Genomic DNA, 22,818 nt, shown 5'->3' on the forward strand with positions numbered 1-22,818 from the left:
AATGATTATAGTTTTAATAACAATAATAATTTTTAATAATTTTGTTAATAGTTTAAAATTGCATGTTTGTTCTTCTTCTTGATATAAACAAATCAGGAAATTAGAGGTACAAGTTAATTTATATAAAATTTTCAAAATATATAAAATAAAAAAAAATACCTATTAGCTTCAAAAAATTTCAATAAAAAATATTAATCCCTTTTTATTTATTTATTTTTGAGGATCGAAAAAAAAAAAACTTCAATCGTCTTATTATTTACCACAAACTTCCGATAAGAAAACAAAACTCAAAACTTACACATGTTAGGGCCAGTTCGCTCCAACCAGAAGGCATGGTTTCCGATGCGTGACGTCACACCTAACCCGGGGCAGTTGCATTCAAATAACCCATAGCACTTCTTTACGCCTTCTTTTCTTCTTTTTAAACAAAGAAGCGTGCGTCGACCCTTCTATTCCCTTTTTGAATAACTCGATCCGTTTTTCTCTCTTCACTTAAAAGACTGGTTCCGCTCTTTGTGTACAAAAGAAAACTACATCCGAGCGCCGATTTACATTCGGCCAGCTCGCTTTCATGACCATCGTCTGGATGCTTTCAAAAAAACAGGCTGAGTAGTTCTTCAAAGTGAAAGCAAGTTCTCTTTCTGATATCAGTTTTAATGTTAGATCTTTATACTTTCTTTCTTTCTCTGTTTCTTTTTTTCTCAGATAATAGGTATTTGTCCTTGTATATCTGTTAACCTGTGATTTCTATTTGTCTTATTTGTTTCAGAAAAGATATCTTAAATCGAAAAATTGTGCTATTTTTTCCCGCTCAAAAGCAATTCTCCAAAACGAAACTTCACTTTTCCTTTACCTTTGGTTCAAAGAAAATTCGTTTCGAATAAATATTTTTTTATGTTCTTACTTAGACAAATCTCTTCCTTTTATGAGCACATAAAGCCACTACAAGCAATTTTCTATTCATAATATCGATTGATTTTCCAAACTAAGCAAAATACTTCAACTTTTCAGTCTGATACCATTTCTCTAGGTATGGAATTAAAATATATAATGTTTCATCATCCTAACCTTTTCTTTATAAATGAAATGAATATTTTCTTTCTTCATGCGCAGAAGTCCAACAACAGCCGAATTTGGTTCAAGATGCTCAAAACCACAGTTAAGATCGGATGTCAATTACGATAATATTCAATTTGTTCTTTTTCAAGAGCAACTGAAATTTCTTTCTTGACCAGTTTTGAGATTTTTAATTTATATATTATTTTCAAAAGCAGATTTTTTATTTTTCTATCTTAAAAAGCTGTCTAATTTCTTGATATATATTCACTTTAACTATACTTAAGAGCCCGTGATACTTTATCTTCACTTTGACAATCTCGCAAGGTGAAAGTAATACTTAATCCTTTCCTTTAGTTTATATTTTCTGAGTTCAAAGACTAATTGATTACATTATCTTCTAAGTTTTACCTCATCGATAACAAACGTCAAATCATATCTTGCCATGAATACCTACTGCTTTAAATAGTTTCAGCAAGTACAAATCATGACAGATAAAGCAGGTATAAAAAGAAAGTAAACTGTACACGAGTGTTGTCATGGAAGAAAACGTTCCGTTTTATCAGTCTAGACAGGTGGAAGAGGAAAGATAGTGAATCAGAGTATCGAAATTCAACCTGCACCACTTACTCTGATTAAATCGACAGACTGAAGGTTAAGGCGCTTTCTAACTCTAAGATATTGTTTCGGAAAGAAGCATAAAGTAGAGGAAGAATAGCGACAAAGAAAGTTTAATGCAATTACCAGTGATTACTACCGAACCAAAGACAGAGTTAAACCATCGATCACGTTTCAAAAAACCATCGATCATTTGTTCAACGTCAATTTAGAATAAACTACATGCAGTCACGGAACTTGATTTGTAGGACAATTTTTGTAACTTAATTTTTAAAAAAAGAGCTGAGACTTAACTAAAATCAATCGTTACATATTTTTTAAAAAATTTTTTTAATGCAAAAACCATTTCATTTTCTTTCTGTTAGATATTAAGAGTGGAATTAAATCTAAGAAAAACAGATTTTCATCATAAATACGAAATATATTTTCCGTTTGAAACTGTTGCGCAAGGAGAAATAGCCGTTTAAAATTATATTGTTGAGGAAAATGCAATAAACCGGTTTGATTAAAATATATCAATCTGTGATGGCATAAGCAAAAAGAAACAATAGAAAAAAAAAGTGTTCCTGAAAAGATAAGAAACAATCTTACAAAAGGCAATACATTAAAAAAAATTTTTTAAGATTGCACAAAATTGGGTAATCTTCTAAGATGAAGGTCCATTTACGTCTTTATGAACAGTATATAATTTTTGAGACTAAAAGAAAGTTGAGAACAAATGTTTTAATTAAAGAAAAAAAAATAATGTTTACATAAGAATCTGGTTATTTAGACGCTTTGATTTTTTTAAAAAATATTTTAAAAACAAAATAAAATATTATTTTTTAGAATGGATAGATTACGCATTTTTTTATAAATAATCAATAATAACAAAAAATAACTATGACAATGATGTAAAAAGCATAAATAAAGATGTATGTTTCGGTATACAGAAAATATAATAAAGAAAAGAAAAGGTAACTCAAATATATGTATTATATAAATGGCAGCAAAGGATTCTCAGGGTTCTTTGACAAACAATTAGTAGCCTTCAAAAAATAAATTCTACTCTGCAATGTTGAAAAAAAGATTGAAGGTGAAATAGAGCTATATTTAAAATCTATGATATAATTTTTCTTTAAAAAAATTATGTCATAAAAATTATAAATGAATAAGACAAAAAGGTCTTATTTACTTCAACGAGCTCTTGAATTTTAGCACGTTTATTATTCAAGGCTGTGTTTAAGCATGAGTCACCCTTTTAATCGACAGCTGTCAGAAAGACTAGATGTCAGAAAAGAAGAAATTTGAGATATCAGTAAAGAGAAGCAAAAAGGTAAATCCCGTTTTACCTACGTTTTGTGTCCGCCTTACAGGAAGTGGTGGCAGAACAAAATAGAGGACAGGAGGCTCTGAAAGAGGTTTCTTTGAGAGGCCAGACAGTTCGGGGTTTCGACTAACGCCCGAAGGTGTGAGGAAGGCCATTTGACCTTATAAGTCGACTTTTTTGGGCCGCTTTTGAAAAACGCGGGGGCGCTTTGATCTGTGCCATGTGCGGTCAAAAAAAATCAAGGTTAGTTTTGTTGAAAAACTATCATATAACCGGATTTCAATTTAAAAAATAAACGGATGGCACCTATATAATAACAGTTTATTGTTATCATTAAGAATTAAGAGTGTTTTAATGTTATTAAGAATGGTTTATTTATCATAAATGAATCACTTTAGATATTTTTGAAAAGATTAATTAGGAAATTTGAGCAAGTGGTAGTGATTTTGTTTAACATTAAGTGGGGGTGTGAGATTAAATTCGAATCCACATAAACTGTCTCACTGCAGATTCATGTAGAAATAAAAGAATTTTTATGCCAATAAATAGTTTCAATCAGAATATATATTATTTCATACAAAAAGATTTACCTATATGAATATTTTTGAAGAAAACAAGAAAAATTTTCGAAATTACTCAAAGATTTTATTACAAAAAATTTAAATTGAAGAAATTGATAGAATTATCCAAAATATTTAGGCAGCAGAATCATTAAGAAGAATCTTAACTTTAAAAATATTATGAAAGACAGAAAATTATTTAAAATAGTAAATACAGCAAAGTATTAAAGAAAGAAAAAATTCACCAAAAAAAAAAATGATTTTTCAGAAAAAAATTATCAGTTTTTGAAAATAAGATTATTTAAAGCATCATACTAGAATGACAATTTAATAACGTAAAAAATAATTCCTCATGGTGTCATGAATGCGATTTAAATATAACAACTGATTAATCTGAATAGAAAATTTATGTTGGTATGAAATCGACTAACAATAAGAACACAACTATTGCATTTTAATCCTGCCTCCAAACATATCTGAACACCCGAATATTTTTCTTCAATAATTCCTAATATCAACACTATGTTCACCAATCTCCCAATATCCAACTCTGCAATATCCACAAAATCTGTTGAAAACTTCGTAAAATTCCGTTGGTCACTAATTCTACATTCAACTACGAGAAATATTTATCTTCCTTTCGCAAAATACACATGCACCACTTTTACTTTAATAACATGGTCAATCAACCACAATCACGAGAAGATGTAACATAACACCAGCACAATCACAACACTTAAGCACATGGCGGTGGCACTATTCTCTTTGACAGAAGATCCGACAGCTCATGCGGTCTCTTATCGAAGACTTCTTCCATCAATTTCTTCAGCGCACGCTCCTGACATACATCTGTCGCTAAATAGAAAGCATTTTCAGACGGCAGATGGTAGACGACGGAATGTAAATCCTCTAAGAAAACTAACTCCTCAGAGAGGACTAGCCGGCTGTACACCTGAGGAAGTCACGTGGGGGCAGTGAATCCTTCTGTTTTGGCACACGATACCTATTACCGGAGTTGCGAGCGTTCCGCACTGATCGTATGTAAAAGACAGGGTTGCCAGAATCGAGAGGGAGAATCGTCGCCAAACCACCCAATAGTTTCTTTTTTCGAATGAGATGGGTGAAATAAAAAGGTTTTCTTTTTTAAAACCATGAAGAATTTATTTCAGTCTTTCTCGTCAGCAGAAATAAAAAGGAAATACAAAATTTTAAATAAGGTACAAAACAATGCTGCTCTGAATAATTTTTCAAAATGTTTGTAATAAATATAGCATTTTTAAAAAATGTGTAAAGAAATACTGAATAACTATTGTAAGAAAAAATAGTGTTAAAATATATTAGTAAAAACGAAAAAAAAAAAAAAAAAAAAAAAAAAAACATGTTCTCATAAATAATATGTCATTTTGAATGTGTACTCTTTCTCAAGAAACATAAATATTAATCCGTTAAATAAATAATATTAATGAAATAAGTAGTAAATATATTAATTAGTAATTTTATTTAAAATGCCTACACGAAGAATGCTTTTGAGGTTATAGTATTAAAAATCATTTCGGTCCCTTTAAAGAATTTGCTGATAATTTAAGAAAACAGAAGAATTTATAAGACTAAAAAGTTTGAAAACCATAATTTATAATAATTTAGAAAAATTAACAATTTTTATTACAAGATTCATTGAAATTATTTTAATATTTTCAATGAATATTGTAATAAAAATTACATTAAGTTTTTTGACTGCATTTTTAAAATCAGAACCCCAACGAAACAGAATAAATGAAAAAAAAATACATATATATGAATCGATTAAATTATTTTAATTTTAAAATTTAAAAAAAAACTATGTATTTTTAATATTTATGGTTTCAAAATGCTTAAAATATTTTGACCTCGCAATCACCAGTATTCACCACTAACCTACAACAAGAATATATACATTATAATGAATAATATACTACAGTAAACGGCTTATAAAATGATTGATGTAATCTATTTCTTAAAAAATGATTCTTTCTTTCTTTCAATTTAATGTAATAATGTACTATTTTTTTTTATTCAATTATAACCAGCATAAACAGGCAGATGCAAAAATTAATCATTAAAAAATTAATTTCAATGAAAGAAAAAGAAGAAAAAAACTACTCAGACAAACATAGTAAAATATTTCTATATTCGATAATAATTTGCATAATATATAATTCTACACTGCTCAGTACAAATTAATGACAATATTAGGATCTTTTGGTTTCTACATGTTATTAAAAAAAAAGAAAGAAAGAAAAGACAAGAAGATAAAAAAAATATGTCGATGCTGTTCTATTTCTGTCAAAGTATAGATATTTAAAAAATATCTATTAAAATTCTGTAATATATCTTCACTTTTAAATAAATATTGTTTGTTCAAAATATTTAGTTAAATAAATGATGATTTTGTTTCTTACCTTTATTTGTTTTCCCTAAATTGTAATGTTGCCGGTTGATGTTCAAACACTGTTAAGTAGTGATACATGAAATTTAACTATATTACACGGATATTGAAGCATCATAAAGAGAATAAGTAAGTCAACTACGTATATAATGACAAAACAAATTCTTAAAAGCAATAAAAATGACAGCAACATTTAAGAAACATGACTTTTTGAACATGCGTAAAAATAAAGTTTAGTGCCTATTTTGACACATTTTTTTTTTCCAATTTAAAATCGATGGGAGAGGGAAAAAACTTTAATCATGATCTGAGTTTTTCGGTTCTAATTTCAAAGAAATAATATACATCGAAAAAACATTTAGTTAGAAAATAGCATTATTTTGAAATAAGACTTAATCAACACCAGTATTATTTTATGCATGTTATGATAATCTAGGGCATATTTCTAAAAATTAGATGATAGAATGAATTATCCAATTGTAAGGATGATAACAAATTGCTGATTACGAATCAGTCTTTGAAATAGTTCGAACATTTATCTTAAGACACAAAACATGTCTTATATCGAGACGATAAATTACGAAAATAACTTTTTTTTTACCTTTTGCTTCATTCCTATGTTAATACTCTTTAGCTAATTCGTAATTTAAAATTATGAAAGATTTTTATGGCATTTCTAAAAGTTGAGAATAAGTTCATCAAGATCAAGGTTCCAAATCCAAATGACTCTTTCTAATACCTTCAAATCAAGCAAAATACAAACCAAAACTTAACATCAAAAGAAAACAGCTGCTGCAACGACGTATCAATCAGCAGGTGGAAATCATGCTTTGTTCTTTCTTTTATGTATTCTCCGAGTTTATCATTTCTGTACCGTTTTATTGCTTAAATCAAACAGACCTTGCCAGGGTTTCTTTTGCAGTCTAGAGTTTACCCAGGCTCCATTGACATCATTCGTTCAAGACAACAAACACGGTTCTCCACTCTCTTGGTGAGACGCTGAGTCATCAGTATTTACAATAGGTCATCTCGCGGAAGACGTGTCTGCATCATAACCAGTTCCTTTTGCACGCTCAAATAAAACATCATTTTAATACTTCCTACCACAAAACAAAAGAAGGTAAAAATATGGAACAAAATTCAGAAGGTGGGCGCAGAAAAACAGTTTACAAATTAGTCCACTTTTTTTCTTTGCTGTTAGAGTTTTTAATCATCTGTAACTAATTAAAAAAAATCTATCTATGTTTGTTAATAAAAAACTCTAACAAAGAAAGACAGCAGAATTTATAAAATGTGAAACGCACGTTATTCAATTCATCTTTAGTCAGTCATATGCAGCAATTCTCAGTCTATGGACTAATGTTTGTTGCAAACACTAACAAATATATTTAAAAAAGTTTTAAAAAATAATGTTCAAATTTCTCCCCCTCTTTGCTAAAAAAAGACGCAGATTCAATTTTTTAATTCTGAAATAGAATAGAGTCTTTAAAAATTCGTGACTCAAAATATGATTTTGTGTTTTAAAATAGTGTACTAGAACATACATTTTTTATTTTAATTATTTTTCGAAATTACTCATTAAATTATTATTCACAATCACAAATATATTGATTAAATTAGTTGATAATAAAGTTCTGAATATATATATATATATATAAAATAGTGTATTATTATCCAGAAGGCATAAGTTTTAAAACTCCTGAATATCAGGAATTTATAACATTCCATCTTTACAAATTCAAATAAATGAAGTTAAATAAAAATCTAATAAAAGAAATGAATTGGTAAATTTATTTCTAGAAATTAATTAATTATTTCAAGCTACGATAGATTTAAGAAAAATGTATTACATTTTACAATTTTCTATGGCAATGATAAAGAATCTGAAAGAAAGAGCGATATCAGAGATAACGCATCTTCGAACTCTCTTGCATTCACTCTCTGTTTAAAAAAAGTGACCCGAAGTCCATGAATTTTCACTTGATATCTTTAAATTACATGTTAATTATAGGGGAACCTTTTATTCATCATAAGTTTAAGAGCAATGACCCGAAAGGAAAAATTTACGAAAACGCACCTTATATTTTCCCTCTCATAATGGTGAAAAATTTTCTTTTATGTAATACTGGTATTCCTACATAACTGAGAAGTATAAACATAAACTGAGAAGTTTCTGTTTGGAAATCGCTATAGGGCAAGTATACATAATTTTTTTTTTTATTCCTCTATCGAATGTTTTTATCTGCTGAATCTATTTCGACACATTTCAGCTCTAAAAAAATTGTCAACTGAAGCCAAAAAAATGACAGCCAACACCTCAACCAAGTTTCTGCGCGTTACATTTCTTTGGCTTCAACAACGGAATTGCTACAGTTCGGTAACCATTTTCGCAGTTCATATCGGATTTGTCCCGGAATAGAGAAACCAAAGGACAGAATAGTGTAATATTTTATGATTATAAGCTTTTGTCCATCATGCCGACTGTAAACTGAAGTTACCTAAGTGTTATTCATTACTTTCTCATTTATGAACTATGCATAGAGAGACTGTATGCATCAAAAAATTCGAAATTTTCATACAATGAGATTTTTCTGAACCATCCTCTCTAGCGCTGAGATTTCTTCTTGAAAAAACTGTTTCTATTTATCTGCAGTGAGTATGAAATTTATATGTAATTACAAGATAAATAAGGATTAAATTTCATACATGATCTTTTTCATCACTATTTTGTAGAGGGACGAGACTCTTTATAAGTTATTATGAGGTAGATGAAAATAATAGACGAGTTTCAGGAACAGTTATTTAATTATTTTCTGTTCCACATTTCAAAGATAAAATAAACACGAAAATATACGACACTCATTTAGAATACAATCTCATAATGACCTCCAAGGATCATGGGAAAGGTACTTTGATGTTAATAAGGTAATGGCATCCGTTTATCAAAAGAGAAGGTAATAGAGTTATGTCGAGTTATGCTACACTTTTAGAGTTCTAACAAATTTTTGAGGAAAAATATCTATCTCTTCTTCCGTGTGGAAATCCAACGAACAACAATTTTCATTCAACAAATAAAATTTGTTATATGGTTTTATCACTGGAAATAGATAGATAGTACAGATAGATCTGACCCAAATCTTCCTCAATCCCAAGTTTTCCTTCTTTCCTCAAATCTATAGTTTTATTAATTCTTGAATTGTGATTGTCCAAACTCAAAAACGGAAAAATAGATAACTGAAAGTCGAGATGTGGTCCGAATATCAAAAATGTAGATTTTATGGAGTTTCGGACCCAATTGCCCAGCAGAAAGTGTAGAAATATGTGTAGTCAATTTCCTTCCTTATGCGATTGAATTCAGTGCAGAGATATAGAATAAAGTCTAAGGGATCTCAACAAAGAGATAGTATACAGAAAAAATATAGTCTAAGAATATAGATAGTCTATAGAAAATAGATAGTCTCTAGAAAATAGATAGTCTAAGAATATAGATAGTCTATAGAAAATAGATAGTCTCTAGAAAATAGATAGTCTAAGAATATAGATAGTCTATAGAAAATAGATAGTCTTAGATAGTCTAAGAATATAGATAATCTATAGAAAATAGATAGTCTAAGAATATACATAGTCTATAGAAAATAGATAGTCTAAGAATATACATAGTCTAAGAAATAGATCATCTATAGAAGAAAGTCGAATCTTCGAATCGAAAGTTTCATCTATAGAAGAAAGTCGAATCTATCGAATCAAAAGTTTCATCTAAAGTCGAAAATCGAAATCGATCTCAATTCTGCAAAAAGCAGCGACCGGAATTGAGATATTCATGCAAAGTCAGTCATACGACAAATGCAATGCACACGTTACTTAATATCTATGTTCCATTATTTTACGCAATGAATTTCTTAGATAATATTTGAAGAATTGCACTGAATGTGTATCACGTGCGCATGAGATAATGCCATCTAAGGCCCACGTTAATTTCTTATTGAATTCTTATTTTGTAAACAAACAAAAATTATGAAATATTAATGATTTTTTTTTTCAAAAAATCATTGCCAAAATATTCGGTTCTTGGAATACAAATCGCAACCTCTGAAACATGCTGCAATATTTTATAAAAATGTATTGAAATTATTATTTAAGTCAACATTCAATAACCAATAGTAAAAGATATAATTGATATATCAATATATAACAGGAAAGAAAATCATTTTTTTTGTCCCAAAAGAAAATCAGGCATAAAGTTATTTCAAGAAGAATAAAATTCAAAGGGAGAAAAAATTTTGTTAGAAATGCATTTCTATTAGATTTTTCACTCAAGTATTTCTAGAGAAAAAAAAGTGACGGTCTTTCGATATGCTCCAAAAATCATAAAAGTATTTTTACTGCTTCTTTTGACGTTTGCGAGAATTCCAAACATTAATTTCATCTTTTTTTATCCATATATTTCATATCTTTGAAAAAGTTGTAAAGGCTATTTTCTTTTCTGTAGTTTAATACCTAAGAATGCAGAGTAAAAAAAGGGAAAAGCAATTTAAATTTGCGTTTATGGCAATGATTGATATGAAACTGCCCATGTCGTAACTATATGGGCTCATAGATTTTATTAAGCAATTTTAAATGTTATCCAATGGAAATTTCTTTCTCCCAAGTTTTTTTTTTTGTTTGTTTGTTTAAGTTATCTGTTAAAGTTATATCTGTTAAGTTATCTGTTAAAAACCTAAATTTGGATAAAAATTCACCTTTTTTTCAATTTAAAAAAATGGGAGCGTTTCTGTTTAATGATATCTTTATTTTGTCTCTATGCCAATTAGAAGCCATGTTATAATAAACTATTGACATGTAAGTAATGCTTATTTATAGCATTTAAAAACTAATTAATGCAATTCTATTGTACGAGTATTGTTATATCTAAAAAAATAATCAAGATATTTTAATGGAATTTATAATTCGTTCTCCTTATAGTATGCAGAATGCAAAGAACTATGGATCTGATGTTGAATGCTCTTGAAGTGGATTTACGATTGTTTAATGCAAATATTGTTGAAAAAATTCGAAAATTTCATAGATAATTTCATATATTACACACAATTTTATTTATTTTTGAATATAATTCGTAGATAATAGATAGTTACATTCTAAGATGCGTATACATTCAATGTTACAAAGAAAAATGAAAAACTATAACAATTATTTTCTCTAGAATAATCCTAATTTTCCTAAATAAATGCTAAAATTTACATCAAAATATGCTTTTTCTTCAAAAGTATATATTTAAATAATTTCTCGTTTATTCATCATTTTATGCTTATATTAATAAAAACAAACATATAAACATTAAAATATTTGTTTTCTTGAAAATTCCTCTCCGAATTTAGTCGAACTTATCGCACACTGAAAATAAAGGAAAACGCATTTAGAAATAATATCGCATTCTTTTGTGTAATTTGATCCAAAATTTGTTACACGTTACAGTTTTAAAGGCAAGGTAATATATTAAATATGTATGTCTAAGTAGTTCCATACAGATATATGTAATAAAATTTGAAAGCTGTTTCCGCATGCAGACGAACATATAAACAGACAAACTTCTTCTCTTAATTGATTTCCATCCAAAATTTCATTCAGAGTCAAAATTCTCAAAATCTCGAATTCTTTGTCGGTTGGAGTATAAAAGAAAATAAAATCAGATTAATTTAGCAATACTTGCATTCTACTAGATAATTTTAATTAGAAAACAAAAAATTAAAAAACGTGAGAAAAATCTAAAATTTAAACGATTATTAATAAAAATCAAATAATAAAAGGTGTCACAAAATTAATGCAAGCTTTGAATTTCCACCATTCGTATAGTAAAGCATTGGCAACCCTATTTAAAAAAACATTTGAACAGCTGATAGGTTGATTTGAACAACTTAGGGTTAGTAAAAATGGAGCGTTACACGATAGAACAACATGTCAACACAAGATTTGAATTAACTAAAAAACACAGTTTTTTCTCCTTTAAATTATTATAATTTATTGAATCTTAAAAGACACAGAATAGGATTTTTTTGTATAGAATGATATATATGGCAAATGGCCTCCACGGCTTTGCTGGGCATATATGCACTCTTTTGTCGAAATTATCCGATACTATTTTGAATAAATGTTTCTGAATTTCGTTGATGCTGTGTTAAATTGCATCATACCTTGTGGGCCTGTTGGTATAGACCTTTGATTTCAAATAACCCCTTAAAAAACCAATGGTGTTAAATGGCACGATCTAGGGGGCCAGGTCCCAAATTTTCGAGCTGTGGTCGCTAGACTTTCATTATTTTTGAAATATTTTTCAACAATGAAAACACGTTATTACATCGTATAATTCTCCATTTTTACTAATCCTAAACTATCAGCTGTCAAAAGATTTTTTTTAATACGGATGTCACCAATTTACTGCACAAATGGTGGCAAATTCAAATGCTGCGTTAATTTTTGGACACCCTTTACAATTAAAAAGAATTTTTAAAAAAATCAAAATTAATTGATTTCTTGACGACTACTATATTTTCTGTGCACAAAATATCAGAAAACGATGAATAATTCGTTATCCGTCAATATATGCTTCTAAATAATTTATTTAAATTCTAAACCTTTTATATTTGATTTTCAGATGATATGGATTATTCAGAAAATTTACTTTAAGAAATATTTAAGATTTTGCTTGTGTGAAATATTTATGGAAACAAGATTTATTCTAGGGGATACAATCTTTAATTTCTGTTGAGCGCAGCTCCAGGCAATACTGTTCCCATAGCAACATTGTTTCTCTAACGGAATTTCAGATTGAATTACTCTAATGAATTGAATTTGAATGCAAATCAAATCCACGGACGCTCCCAATCGAGACTGTTATTCCGGAGATTGTAATGAAACGATGTGCGCAACGGTGGCTCAAACATATTTATCCGTCAACATATGTGTGAATTAGCATTTGGGAAGGAAATTTCGATTTGTTGTTTGAGTTTGAGGTGAAGTTTGAGCTGCCAAAATCAATGCACGAAAACGTAAATCTTTCGCGATTTGAAATGGAATTGAGAAAGTATTCAGTCCATGGACGAACCGAGTACACAAGCCTATTTATTTGAAGTTCTAAAAGAAATCAGTAATAGACTTTGTTATAGATGAAAAATTATTGCATTTTAGATATTAAAGGATAAATCTTAATTCTTTGAAACTAATGACTCAATTAAGTTCTTTTTTAAACTACTGAATATTTTTTTGAAAATCTAAAATGTAATATGGCATTTTCTGGATGTCTTAAATCGGGGATGGACATTAAGTCTATCGCGATCGACCGGTGAACCGTCAAGACATTTTGGAGTGACCGCCTTTACTAAGACCTAAGAGTGAAACATATTTATGGAACATTATATTCTGTTTATATCTTGAAGAAAACTAAGTTTTTCTCCTTCAAAATGACATAATTTTAAAAGCACGTAGTTCAGAATAAATCTTGGAATCTGATTGACTAAGTAAAGTATCCTAATTTTAAAAAAAGTTGCATATCGTTTAATATCTTTCTATGGCTCTACCTACCTGTGTGAATCTGCATTTTCAATTATGAATATAATTAAGACAACATATCGCCCCCGTCACACAGACGACCCCTTGGAATCCAGTGCAAGATTAGCAGTTAGTAATTATAATAATAATAGCAAGATTGGCGGACAGTATGTAGCCTAAATCTTCTTCTAACTATAACTACGAAAACTAACTTTAGATGAAAAGGATTTATTTTTTATTTTGATTTGTTTGATATTAAATGCATCATTGGATATTATAATTTTTGTGACTTTTATTATTATGTTTGCAATTTGCTGTTATTATTATGTTTGTAGTTATGTTGGTAAGTTCATATTATAATGATCCACATATATAATGATTAAGGTATGATAAATATTGTAGACCTACGCCACTGGGTGGACCGCAACACCTTGAAAAAATTAGAAGTAGCTCGTACTCTGGAAAAGTTTTCTTACCCCAGTCTTAAATATTAAAGCTTGATATTCGATACATATTTTAACACCTAGGAAGCACCAGTCTGTTGAACAATATTATGCGATATTATATTAAATGATATTATTTAATATTCAGCAATTCTATATAATATTACAAATACTGTTTAGTAATATCATTCAAAATTATGCCATATATGTGTGTGTTACTAGGGTAAAGAGGATACATCAAGAGATAATAAATATTTAATTTAAGATAAAGTTTATCGTATACAAAAAGAAAATATTACAATCGTCAAAAAAATTAAATACTTGAGATTTTGATTAACATTTTACTTACTTATATTTTAAAGGAAATCCGTCGACAGGGAGAGTTTTTTTATTGCTCGTCTATCCATATTGGTATTGAATTTTGAAATTTGAGGAGCTGTATGTCCAAAATGTGGCTCAAATTTTTATCACCAGTTTTATAAACATATATGAGATTCGAGATCATATTCTTCAAACAGAGAAAGTATAATTTGCATACAACTTGTAGCAACTTCAAAGAAGAACGTATAATTTGCATACTATACACTTGTTGACAGTCAATTATCACCACAACAAATTTCTCTATTCTTTTTAAACGTCCAATTTTGTAGTGTAATTTCACGCACGGTTTCTTGAACATTTTCTTGAGATTTAATCGTTTAGGTTCCAGTATTCCTCTGTTAATGGTATTTTTTGATACACTCCAAAATCGAATGTAATTTGTCGTAATGACATGTTTAGAAAAATTTTGTCACTGCATATAGATGTCATTCCTTGTAAACCAAGTATGTTCTTACTAGACCACTTGTCTTCATTATACAAAATTTTGAAAACACTTTTTAAATATCTCTTTAAAACCATGGATTTATCTTTCGGATGATCACTTCTAAGTTTTAAATCCAAAATTTTGTTGACCAATTCTTACGCAATCTTTTTACCTCAGGACATTTTATCGAACTTATAAAAATATCTATTAGTTAATCGGAAAAAAGCGGAAAAAATTATTCCAAACTAATAAAAGTCAGAAAGGCAGACGATAAATAATTTCAAGAAATGTAAATAAATAATTGTCTGATGAAAATAAATATTTAAATAATAATATTTCTAAATAAAGTTCAGACAATGTCTATATTTATGGTACAGGATATTTTTTTTTAATTTTTATACAGATTTTACTTATTTTTTATTATTTTTTTACAATAAAACCTTATAAATAAATTAAAAATTGTGCCCGAATCATTTATGAAAATACTTAAAAGGTATTTTAGCTTGGGATTACATTTTTTATCTATATCTATATCTATCTATCCATCTCTCTCTCTCTCTCTCTCTCTCTCTCTCTATATATATATATATATATATATATATATATATATATATATATATATATATATATATATATATATATATATATATACATACATACACATACATACATACATGATGGACAGATATAGATGCCAGACAATTTTGAGCCATAGTAAAGAAATAAAAAAAAAATGAACTTTGACAAAGTAAATAAATTAAAGGGGAGTCTAAAATAAATAATCAACATGATGATGAAGTTAAAAATATAGTGAAATTTAAAATTAAATAGACCAATTTATTAACTGAGGAATCTACTAATATGCACTGCCTATGGACAGAAAGTATCTAAATCCACAACTCTTTCAGCTCATTTATCTTATAATACAATAGATTTAATATTCTTAACATTATCGTTATATGGACGATGCAAATGTTTCAATAAATTCACAGATTTGAATGACTGAAATTATTTTCTGAAAGTGAGCAGAAGGAAACAAATTTACAAAATAAGGCACATTAATCTGAATTCTGTACCAATTGAACAATATTTATGGAACTATATCGGCAATCTGCTGTCTGAATTATAAAGTTATCTGCCACCAATTTTCTGTTTGAATGGTAGCAAATGTTACAATGCAATTCAAAGTAAAAAAAAAAAAAAATCAACAAGCATATTACAAGCCTTTATACCTTTCAACCAGTTGTTCAAAATTTTTCTTTAAAACCGATTCCCAGAGAAACTTCCCACTCATTTATCTTATTACGGGACACTCTTGCACCAATTTTGTGATTCGATTACAAGTTCACAGTCACTTTTCTGATTATAGTATGCTTCACTTACTTCAAATATTTGGAATTATAGTTTTTATATTTCATAGGGAAGATTTTTTATAGATAGCAATGATATTGTAGGGGAAGAAATATGTATATACATATATATCGAATTTATATTTTTCAACAATATTTTTATTCAAAGATTTTCAAAAATAATAAATTAAATATAATTATTCAATCTTAGCATAGCCAGTGTGTATAATGTAAAACACATACTGTTTGCGCGCTTTTTTTCTCCACCCCGCCTGATTGGAATGTAACCACATGACTTAATGCATACATGTATATGTTTTTCTATCAGTTCTGTGTGTGTTAATAAAATTTGTGTTTGACATGGCGTGGTTCATTTTAAGGGGTTTAAATAGTAGTCTGGAGGATTAATGTGTTGTGTGAGGAGTAAACATATACAATATATATGTATTATATTTTATTTAAAAATCTATAAATTTCTTTTCTGGTCGTAAATGCAGATATCATAAATAACAAAGAACGTTAAAAGGACGTAAAAGTGTAATTCGCTGATTTAACTTTTTAAAATCAATACATTGAGAGGAAAATTACTTTACAGAGGACGCTCCTTACCCATTTTATTATACTGAAAGAAAGATATATGGAAATGGTTAAAATTCCTTTAGCATCTCTATTTAAAAATCATTGCCATAAGTAAACAAAAAAAAAATTAATCAAACTAAAATCATTCGGAGAGAAATTTAAGCAATTTTGAAGCATAATTAAGAAGCATTACCTCGAAACTAATTATTCAATGCAAGTTATGCCAATATTAAGGGAGAATTCAGAAGAAAGAATGAGCGATATTAAATTTGAATAATGCAGTCGTATTACCGGAATCAAATATTGAGTATATCATTGAATTATTTTTCAAAACATAAATAGAATAAAATAAATACACTTAGCAAGAAGTAAAAGAGTTAGCATTATTTTTAAATTGAATGATCAATAAATATATAAGATCTGTACAAAACTAACTAGTAAGGGACTCTTTGTTGTATATTAAAAATAAACTTTAATTTTAAATTAAGCAGAAATTTTGAATGTCGTTTAACTTAAATTCCTGAATAATTTTATTGCTGTGACATAATATCTAAAACTTTACTTCTCAAATTTAAAATAATTGGCGAATTTTGTGAAATTGTGTATATCTCTCTATATAAATTTTCTTATAATTCTACTAAAAGAATATTATTCAGGTTTTATATATTGCTTACTTTATACCTTTTTGCACTTGAATAGCTGGTGATGATATCAAATTCTACATAGTTTAGCTTTCTGTTTTGAAGTTACATAAGGCTGTTTTACATGGTCCCCGATTTTTGGACCATGATCAGATAAAACGGAAGAAACATGCACCAGTATAATAACGTATAAAAAATAAGTTTAAAGAATTTTGTAAAAATGTTATAAATATTTAATTTGCCTTTAAAAACTTATATAGGTAAAGATTGTAGCATTGTAAAAATTTTATGTGAAATATTATTTAGTTCAATCATATAGCAACTTATCAGATGCCGTAGACGTAATGAATGCTTTTTTTCCCACCCGGTGCAAATGAATTGGACGTCGACAACCGTTATGATTTTGATTTACCATTATAATAAACAATCAGGCTCCTTAATTTGTTTCTCCTATTTATTTTAATTATTATATTTGGTTCTAAATTCTCAGTATACCTTTACTATTGTATATTAAAATATTTAAAAGATAAAATCTTACAAACTTCACCGATTTGTAGTATTATATTCCAACTAATATTTATTTAATTGTGGACTCAAAATAACTTCTCAGATGCAAATGACTCAAATGTGTCTTACTCTTCATGCAATGTCCAAGTCATAATTAACTTTTTTCGTTTTCAGGTATCAAAACTAATATATGCTGAATAATTAAACACACAAGTCTTGAAAACGCGACGCTTCTTCAAGGCCTATTTCTCACCCTCCGCCTCTGATTCATGCAATGCAAATCCGTATTTGCACTCCAGTGACACCTTACGTCAAGAAATGCCTTACGTTTATAGCGTTCTCTGCATTTCTCTACAGATATGTAGGCACGGCGCCCGAGATACTCTTCTCTTTGCCAATGTGCCTGGATGAAGTCCAAACAATCCATTTCCAGAAATATATGAAATGGAAATTTTTTTTCACCCTTTCCGCATAGTGATCATTGAGTCAACATCATTTCTTCGTTGTTCTTGTTGTTTTATGGTGCTAAAATAGTCAATGCTATGAAATTTATACCAACACGTTTTTTTATTCCTCTCTTTTCACTGTATATCATTACACAAACAAACATAAATGTATTCTAGTATTCTACTGGGGGTATGGAATGCATTAAAAAATCATTTTACCTTGTTATTTGATACGGCAGAAAAACATAAATTCAATTGAATTAGTTTACTGCAGGTTAGAGAAATGACAAAATAAACGCGGAAGTGAAAATTTTAAGACGAAATTAACGCTTGCTAAAAACACGCAATTGAATGTTTTCATGGATGAGTTTCAATTCCATCATAGCATTTAAAAACATTATTATGAATAGCGTTTTAAATTGAGTTAAAAATATTATTAAAATTAAGCGAAAAAATGTGCACAAATAAAATTGATATCATTAAAATGGTAATTTTTTTGAGACTTAAGATAATACAAAGAATATTTTTTTGCAAGATAATTATTTTGGAAGATATAAACATTCATTTCTGTAGGCAAGTGATAGCGATTACTTATCGAGGGACGGTTAAGCCTATTTTTGGCTCTCGATTTAAATTTTCTGTTTGAAGCTTATTTCTTGATTTTTTTTATATCTTCTTTCTTCTGACTGGACTGGACCTTTTGGTGACGTAACGAACCCTTTCCAAAAAAATTCTAATAATATTTTGAAGTTACATTAATTAGATATGCAAAATATTAAATTCCAGGTAGCTGTAAAAACGTGCATTGTTATCATTTGAAATTCGTATGATTGTTTACATTTAACTTTTTTTTTCTACAATGAGTAATAAGAGTGATTTTTATGTTACGCATGACAACGTTTTATATAGAGAGAGCTAATTGGTTATACTAGCTAACTGGTAACACTATTGTAGCAGTACGTTGGATTTCACGATACACGCCATAAGATCTGTATATCGTATACGTTGGATTTCTTTATATCACGAATTACGTAATTGGAAAAAAGAATCTTAGATTTATAGTATTGATGGATTTCTTTAAAACTTCAAATGGATAGATTTCAACGATTTTCAGAGTTCCTAATTTTTAAGATGACTCTCATGTATATTTTAAAGTAACGTAAAGACTCATGTAAAGTTTTCGATAGATGCTAATCGTGAACGGTGGTTTCAGATATTTCGCGGTCCTGCAAAACACATTATCAGATCCCTTTTTTAATGCGCTGCTTAAATGAATTTAATTTCCCATTTCAACATATTTTTGACATGTTAATGATTTGGTTTAGGAAAACATTTTTTTTTTAATTCAGTAACATTATGCAAATGTATTGTTTTTATTTACCTATTAGGAGTCCATAATATTCATTATTTAATTTTGACTACAATATTAATAATGCAAACATTTGATTTTATAAATATTCTATTTAGTCAGTAATAGCTGTGATATCTGACCAATTATTTTCAATGAAGTATATTGTCAGTATATTGGTATTCTAATATTTCATCAGTCATAGAATTTACATTTAAAAAATTATTTATTTAGAAACTAAAAAAAATAAAGGTTTTTTTCCCCCTTTTCTAAATCCGTAGTCTTAGAGCCTTCTCATTCATTAGTTAAAAGATCCGCCACTGCTAATCAGAATCTAGACTGACGTCATCAGTTAGATATGCATTGATGTTTAGACTTTTCTCAACAAACCACTCATCATCTGTTTCCACTTTTGATATCGCTCTATAAGCTTGTAAAAAGGAAGGAAGGCATTTGAAAATTCTGAAACTTCAAATGATGCGGGCTTTTTTTTAAAGAAGTGATATTCCCAGATATCTTATTTAGAATTTTTTTTTATAAATACCCCTTGAAACTTCTTAAAAATAAGTCTTTTTATAAAGTTAAGACGTGTACCTAATTCTTTGATTGTTTTTTTGTAAATCATTTTTAGGAGGAAAGCTATTTTTGGCAAATAAAATGTGCAAGTCGGATAATAATAATAAAAAAATATATATGTTACACTTAAAAGAGAGCTTAAAACTTTTCTAAGGAATAAAAGTTTTCAAGGATTTTTTTTTTCTTCATCCTTTAATAGATTTTTTTTAAATATAAGTGACAAAATCTTTTTTTTTAGAATTATTTTTATTAGATGAAAGGAAAGAATTTTAACGTAATAATTCTTGTCATCTGTCGTTTCCTAGCTATTTCAACATGAAAACGAAACTTAGTTTCGATTAAACTAAGTGTAGAATGTATGGAGTTTTTCAAAATGTTAAATTTTCGTATGTAGTTATTAGCTAGTAAAAACCAAAATTATAACGAATGCGATTTCGTTGTCAAATACAAGTTACAAAAAATATGTTGATAATCAGGAGAATTAGAAAATAACTTTAATCTGCATGTTAAATTAATTTGATTAATTTACAATCAAGATAAACTTTGTAAATGTGTATTATCAGAACATGGTATTAAAAAAATCTTCAGCCAAATTTAAAAGTAATTACTGTATACAGTGCTACTTCACAAACAGAAAATTACTATGGAACCATGGAATAAAGGGGGAAATAATTTTAAAAATTATTTATTAAATAGAACTGTGAATAATTAAAATGCAATTAATTATTTCTATTTTAATTTTCAACTTACAGAAGCAGATTTTTGGAAGCACTTCAAATAATATGTCGAATATTGGAATATGAAAATAAAAATCTATGTCAGATAATTAATTATTGAAGTCAATTTGATAGAGAAATACACTCTATTGATACAAAACATGACTCACAAAATAAAGTAAGATGACATAAAAAATGTAAAAAGAAAAGACCCAATTCATTATCTTCCGTAAAATTTCAAAATTCACTGAACAGAACTAACAATAAAAACAGAGAAGCAGATTTTACTCCAATATAATAAAAGATTTAAAACAGTTGTTAATACTAAAAATAAAGGTTCTAGAAAAAATAATTTTGTAGCAAATTATTATATAATCATTATTTTCCTAGTTTCCGTAATTCAAAAAGCTTGGAATTAAAGTATATTATTAAAAAAAAATATTTTGAAAAAAAAACTTTTGAACATAGACAATTTATTCTTTTAGAAAAAATTAATTTAACGCAAAAAAAAAAAAATGAATCATTAAAAACAAGAAATAAACCAAATTAGTGTTTTGAAAAATAAATAAATAGAGGAAATTTCGAGGAATGACTCCAGTGGCAGAAATAAAACAAATGTGCCAAGTATTGTTTCAAGAGAAATGAGAATCATTACATAACAGAAAGAATCGCTTTTTATTAACATTAAAAGAAAGCGTTCAGATCGTTTCCCGACCGTTATTTTATTTTTAAAAAAAATCTGATTTGTAAAGAAAGGGATATCAATCCGAAGTAACAAGCACCTAAGTCAAACAATCACCAAACCAGGACGGAATTCTGCCAAATCTCGCTGCACAAATCCGTCGCAGAGGACGATTGCTTTTCCCTTCCTGGGGTTTTCGACTTGATTGATGGCGTTGCCATCGAACAAAATATCAAGATAACAGCACCAACTCCCAGCATGCAAAGCCAATCGGATCGAAAAAAACATGGCACCACAAAAGGGTGGTAGAAAATGAATTCCATTCTTGCGCTGCATTGTTGACAAGACCCTTTGTGCGCCAAAAGTTCGATGACAAAAAAAGTATACAATGCTTCAGACTAAGAATGCGAGTAGATAGAAGCGTCTAAGAAGCACCAATATTTCACACAAGAAAATGTCACCGTCAGGTCAGGGACGAAGACTTAATTTCTAGATATATGACATCTAGATTTGTTATTAACATCGCAACACTGGAGGCGGATGTTTCGAAATGGATGATAAATTGAATAGGAAAAGATTTCGCCATTTTTTTTTCCGTATCATATTTATGTACTTCGAGAATTTATGATGTGCTAAGAATGCATCGTCTGATTTCGCATGCAATTTAAATATCAATAGCAATTCTGTTATATAAATGTTTTTCTTTATTATTATTATTATTATTGATTCATGTTCCTAGCAGATTATAAATGAAACATTCTTCAAGATGTTTCAAGAAAATTAACACAATCGAGTAAATTCGAATTAATATATAAGCTGCACTAATAGCTGCAAATATAATTTGTCTAAGGTTATTTAATTATACCTTAATGAATTTAATGATTTTACTAACATTTGGAAATAAAATCCATTGAGTCAACGTTTTCTTTGAGATATAAATATTGGAGAGAATGTTCTCATCCCTAATAATTTTATTTATATATTAATATATATTATATTTATATTCATTATATTTGTTGAACAAAATGTCTTAAATGGGAAATAAACAAGAAAGATGAAAAATTTTCCTATCCCCAAATTTATGTCTTATATTTGTATCAAAAATTTTTTGTAACACTCCGTTATTTTGTGTCATTAATAACACTTTTTTTTTATTTAACATAAAATGTTAATACTTCTATTAAATATACAAACTATAGTAGAAATAATTATGAAT

General features: G+C 28.2%; 1 protein-coding gene across 5 annotated transcripts in view; it reads right to left on the reverse strand.

The window, feature by feature from the left end:
• The window catches only part of LOC129956526 (uncharacterized), a 232,153-nt gene that overhangs the window by 115,937 nt on the left and 93,398 nt on the right, over window positions 1-22,818 (reverse strand). Inside the window, exon 1 of one of the 5 annotated variants that reach the window (XM_056068469.1) lies at window positions 6,570-6,596. The exons of 3 other annotated variants lie outside the window; for them this stretch is intronic. In XM_056068469.1, coding sequence (XP_055924444.1) covers window positions 6,570-6,581 — 12 coding nt within the window. In that variant the 5' untranslated portion in view covers window positions 6,582-6,596. Of the gene's footprint in view, window positions 1-298; window positions 2,217-6,569; window positions 6,597-22,818 lie in introns of those variants that run through there. One more of the 5 variants, XM_056068463.1, reaches the window with a different exon arrangement.

This window comes from Argiope bruennichi, chromosome 2 (assembly GCF_947563725.1).
Source record: "Argiope bruennichi chromosome 2, qqArgBrue1.1, whole genome shotgun sequence".
Lineage (NCBI taxonomy): Eukaryota > Metazoa > Arthropoda > Arachnida > Araneae > Araneidae > Argiope > Argiope bruennichi.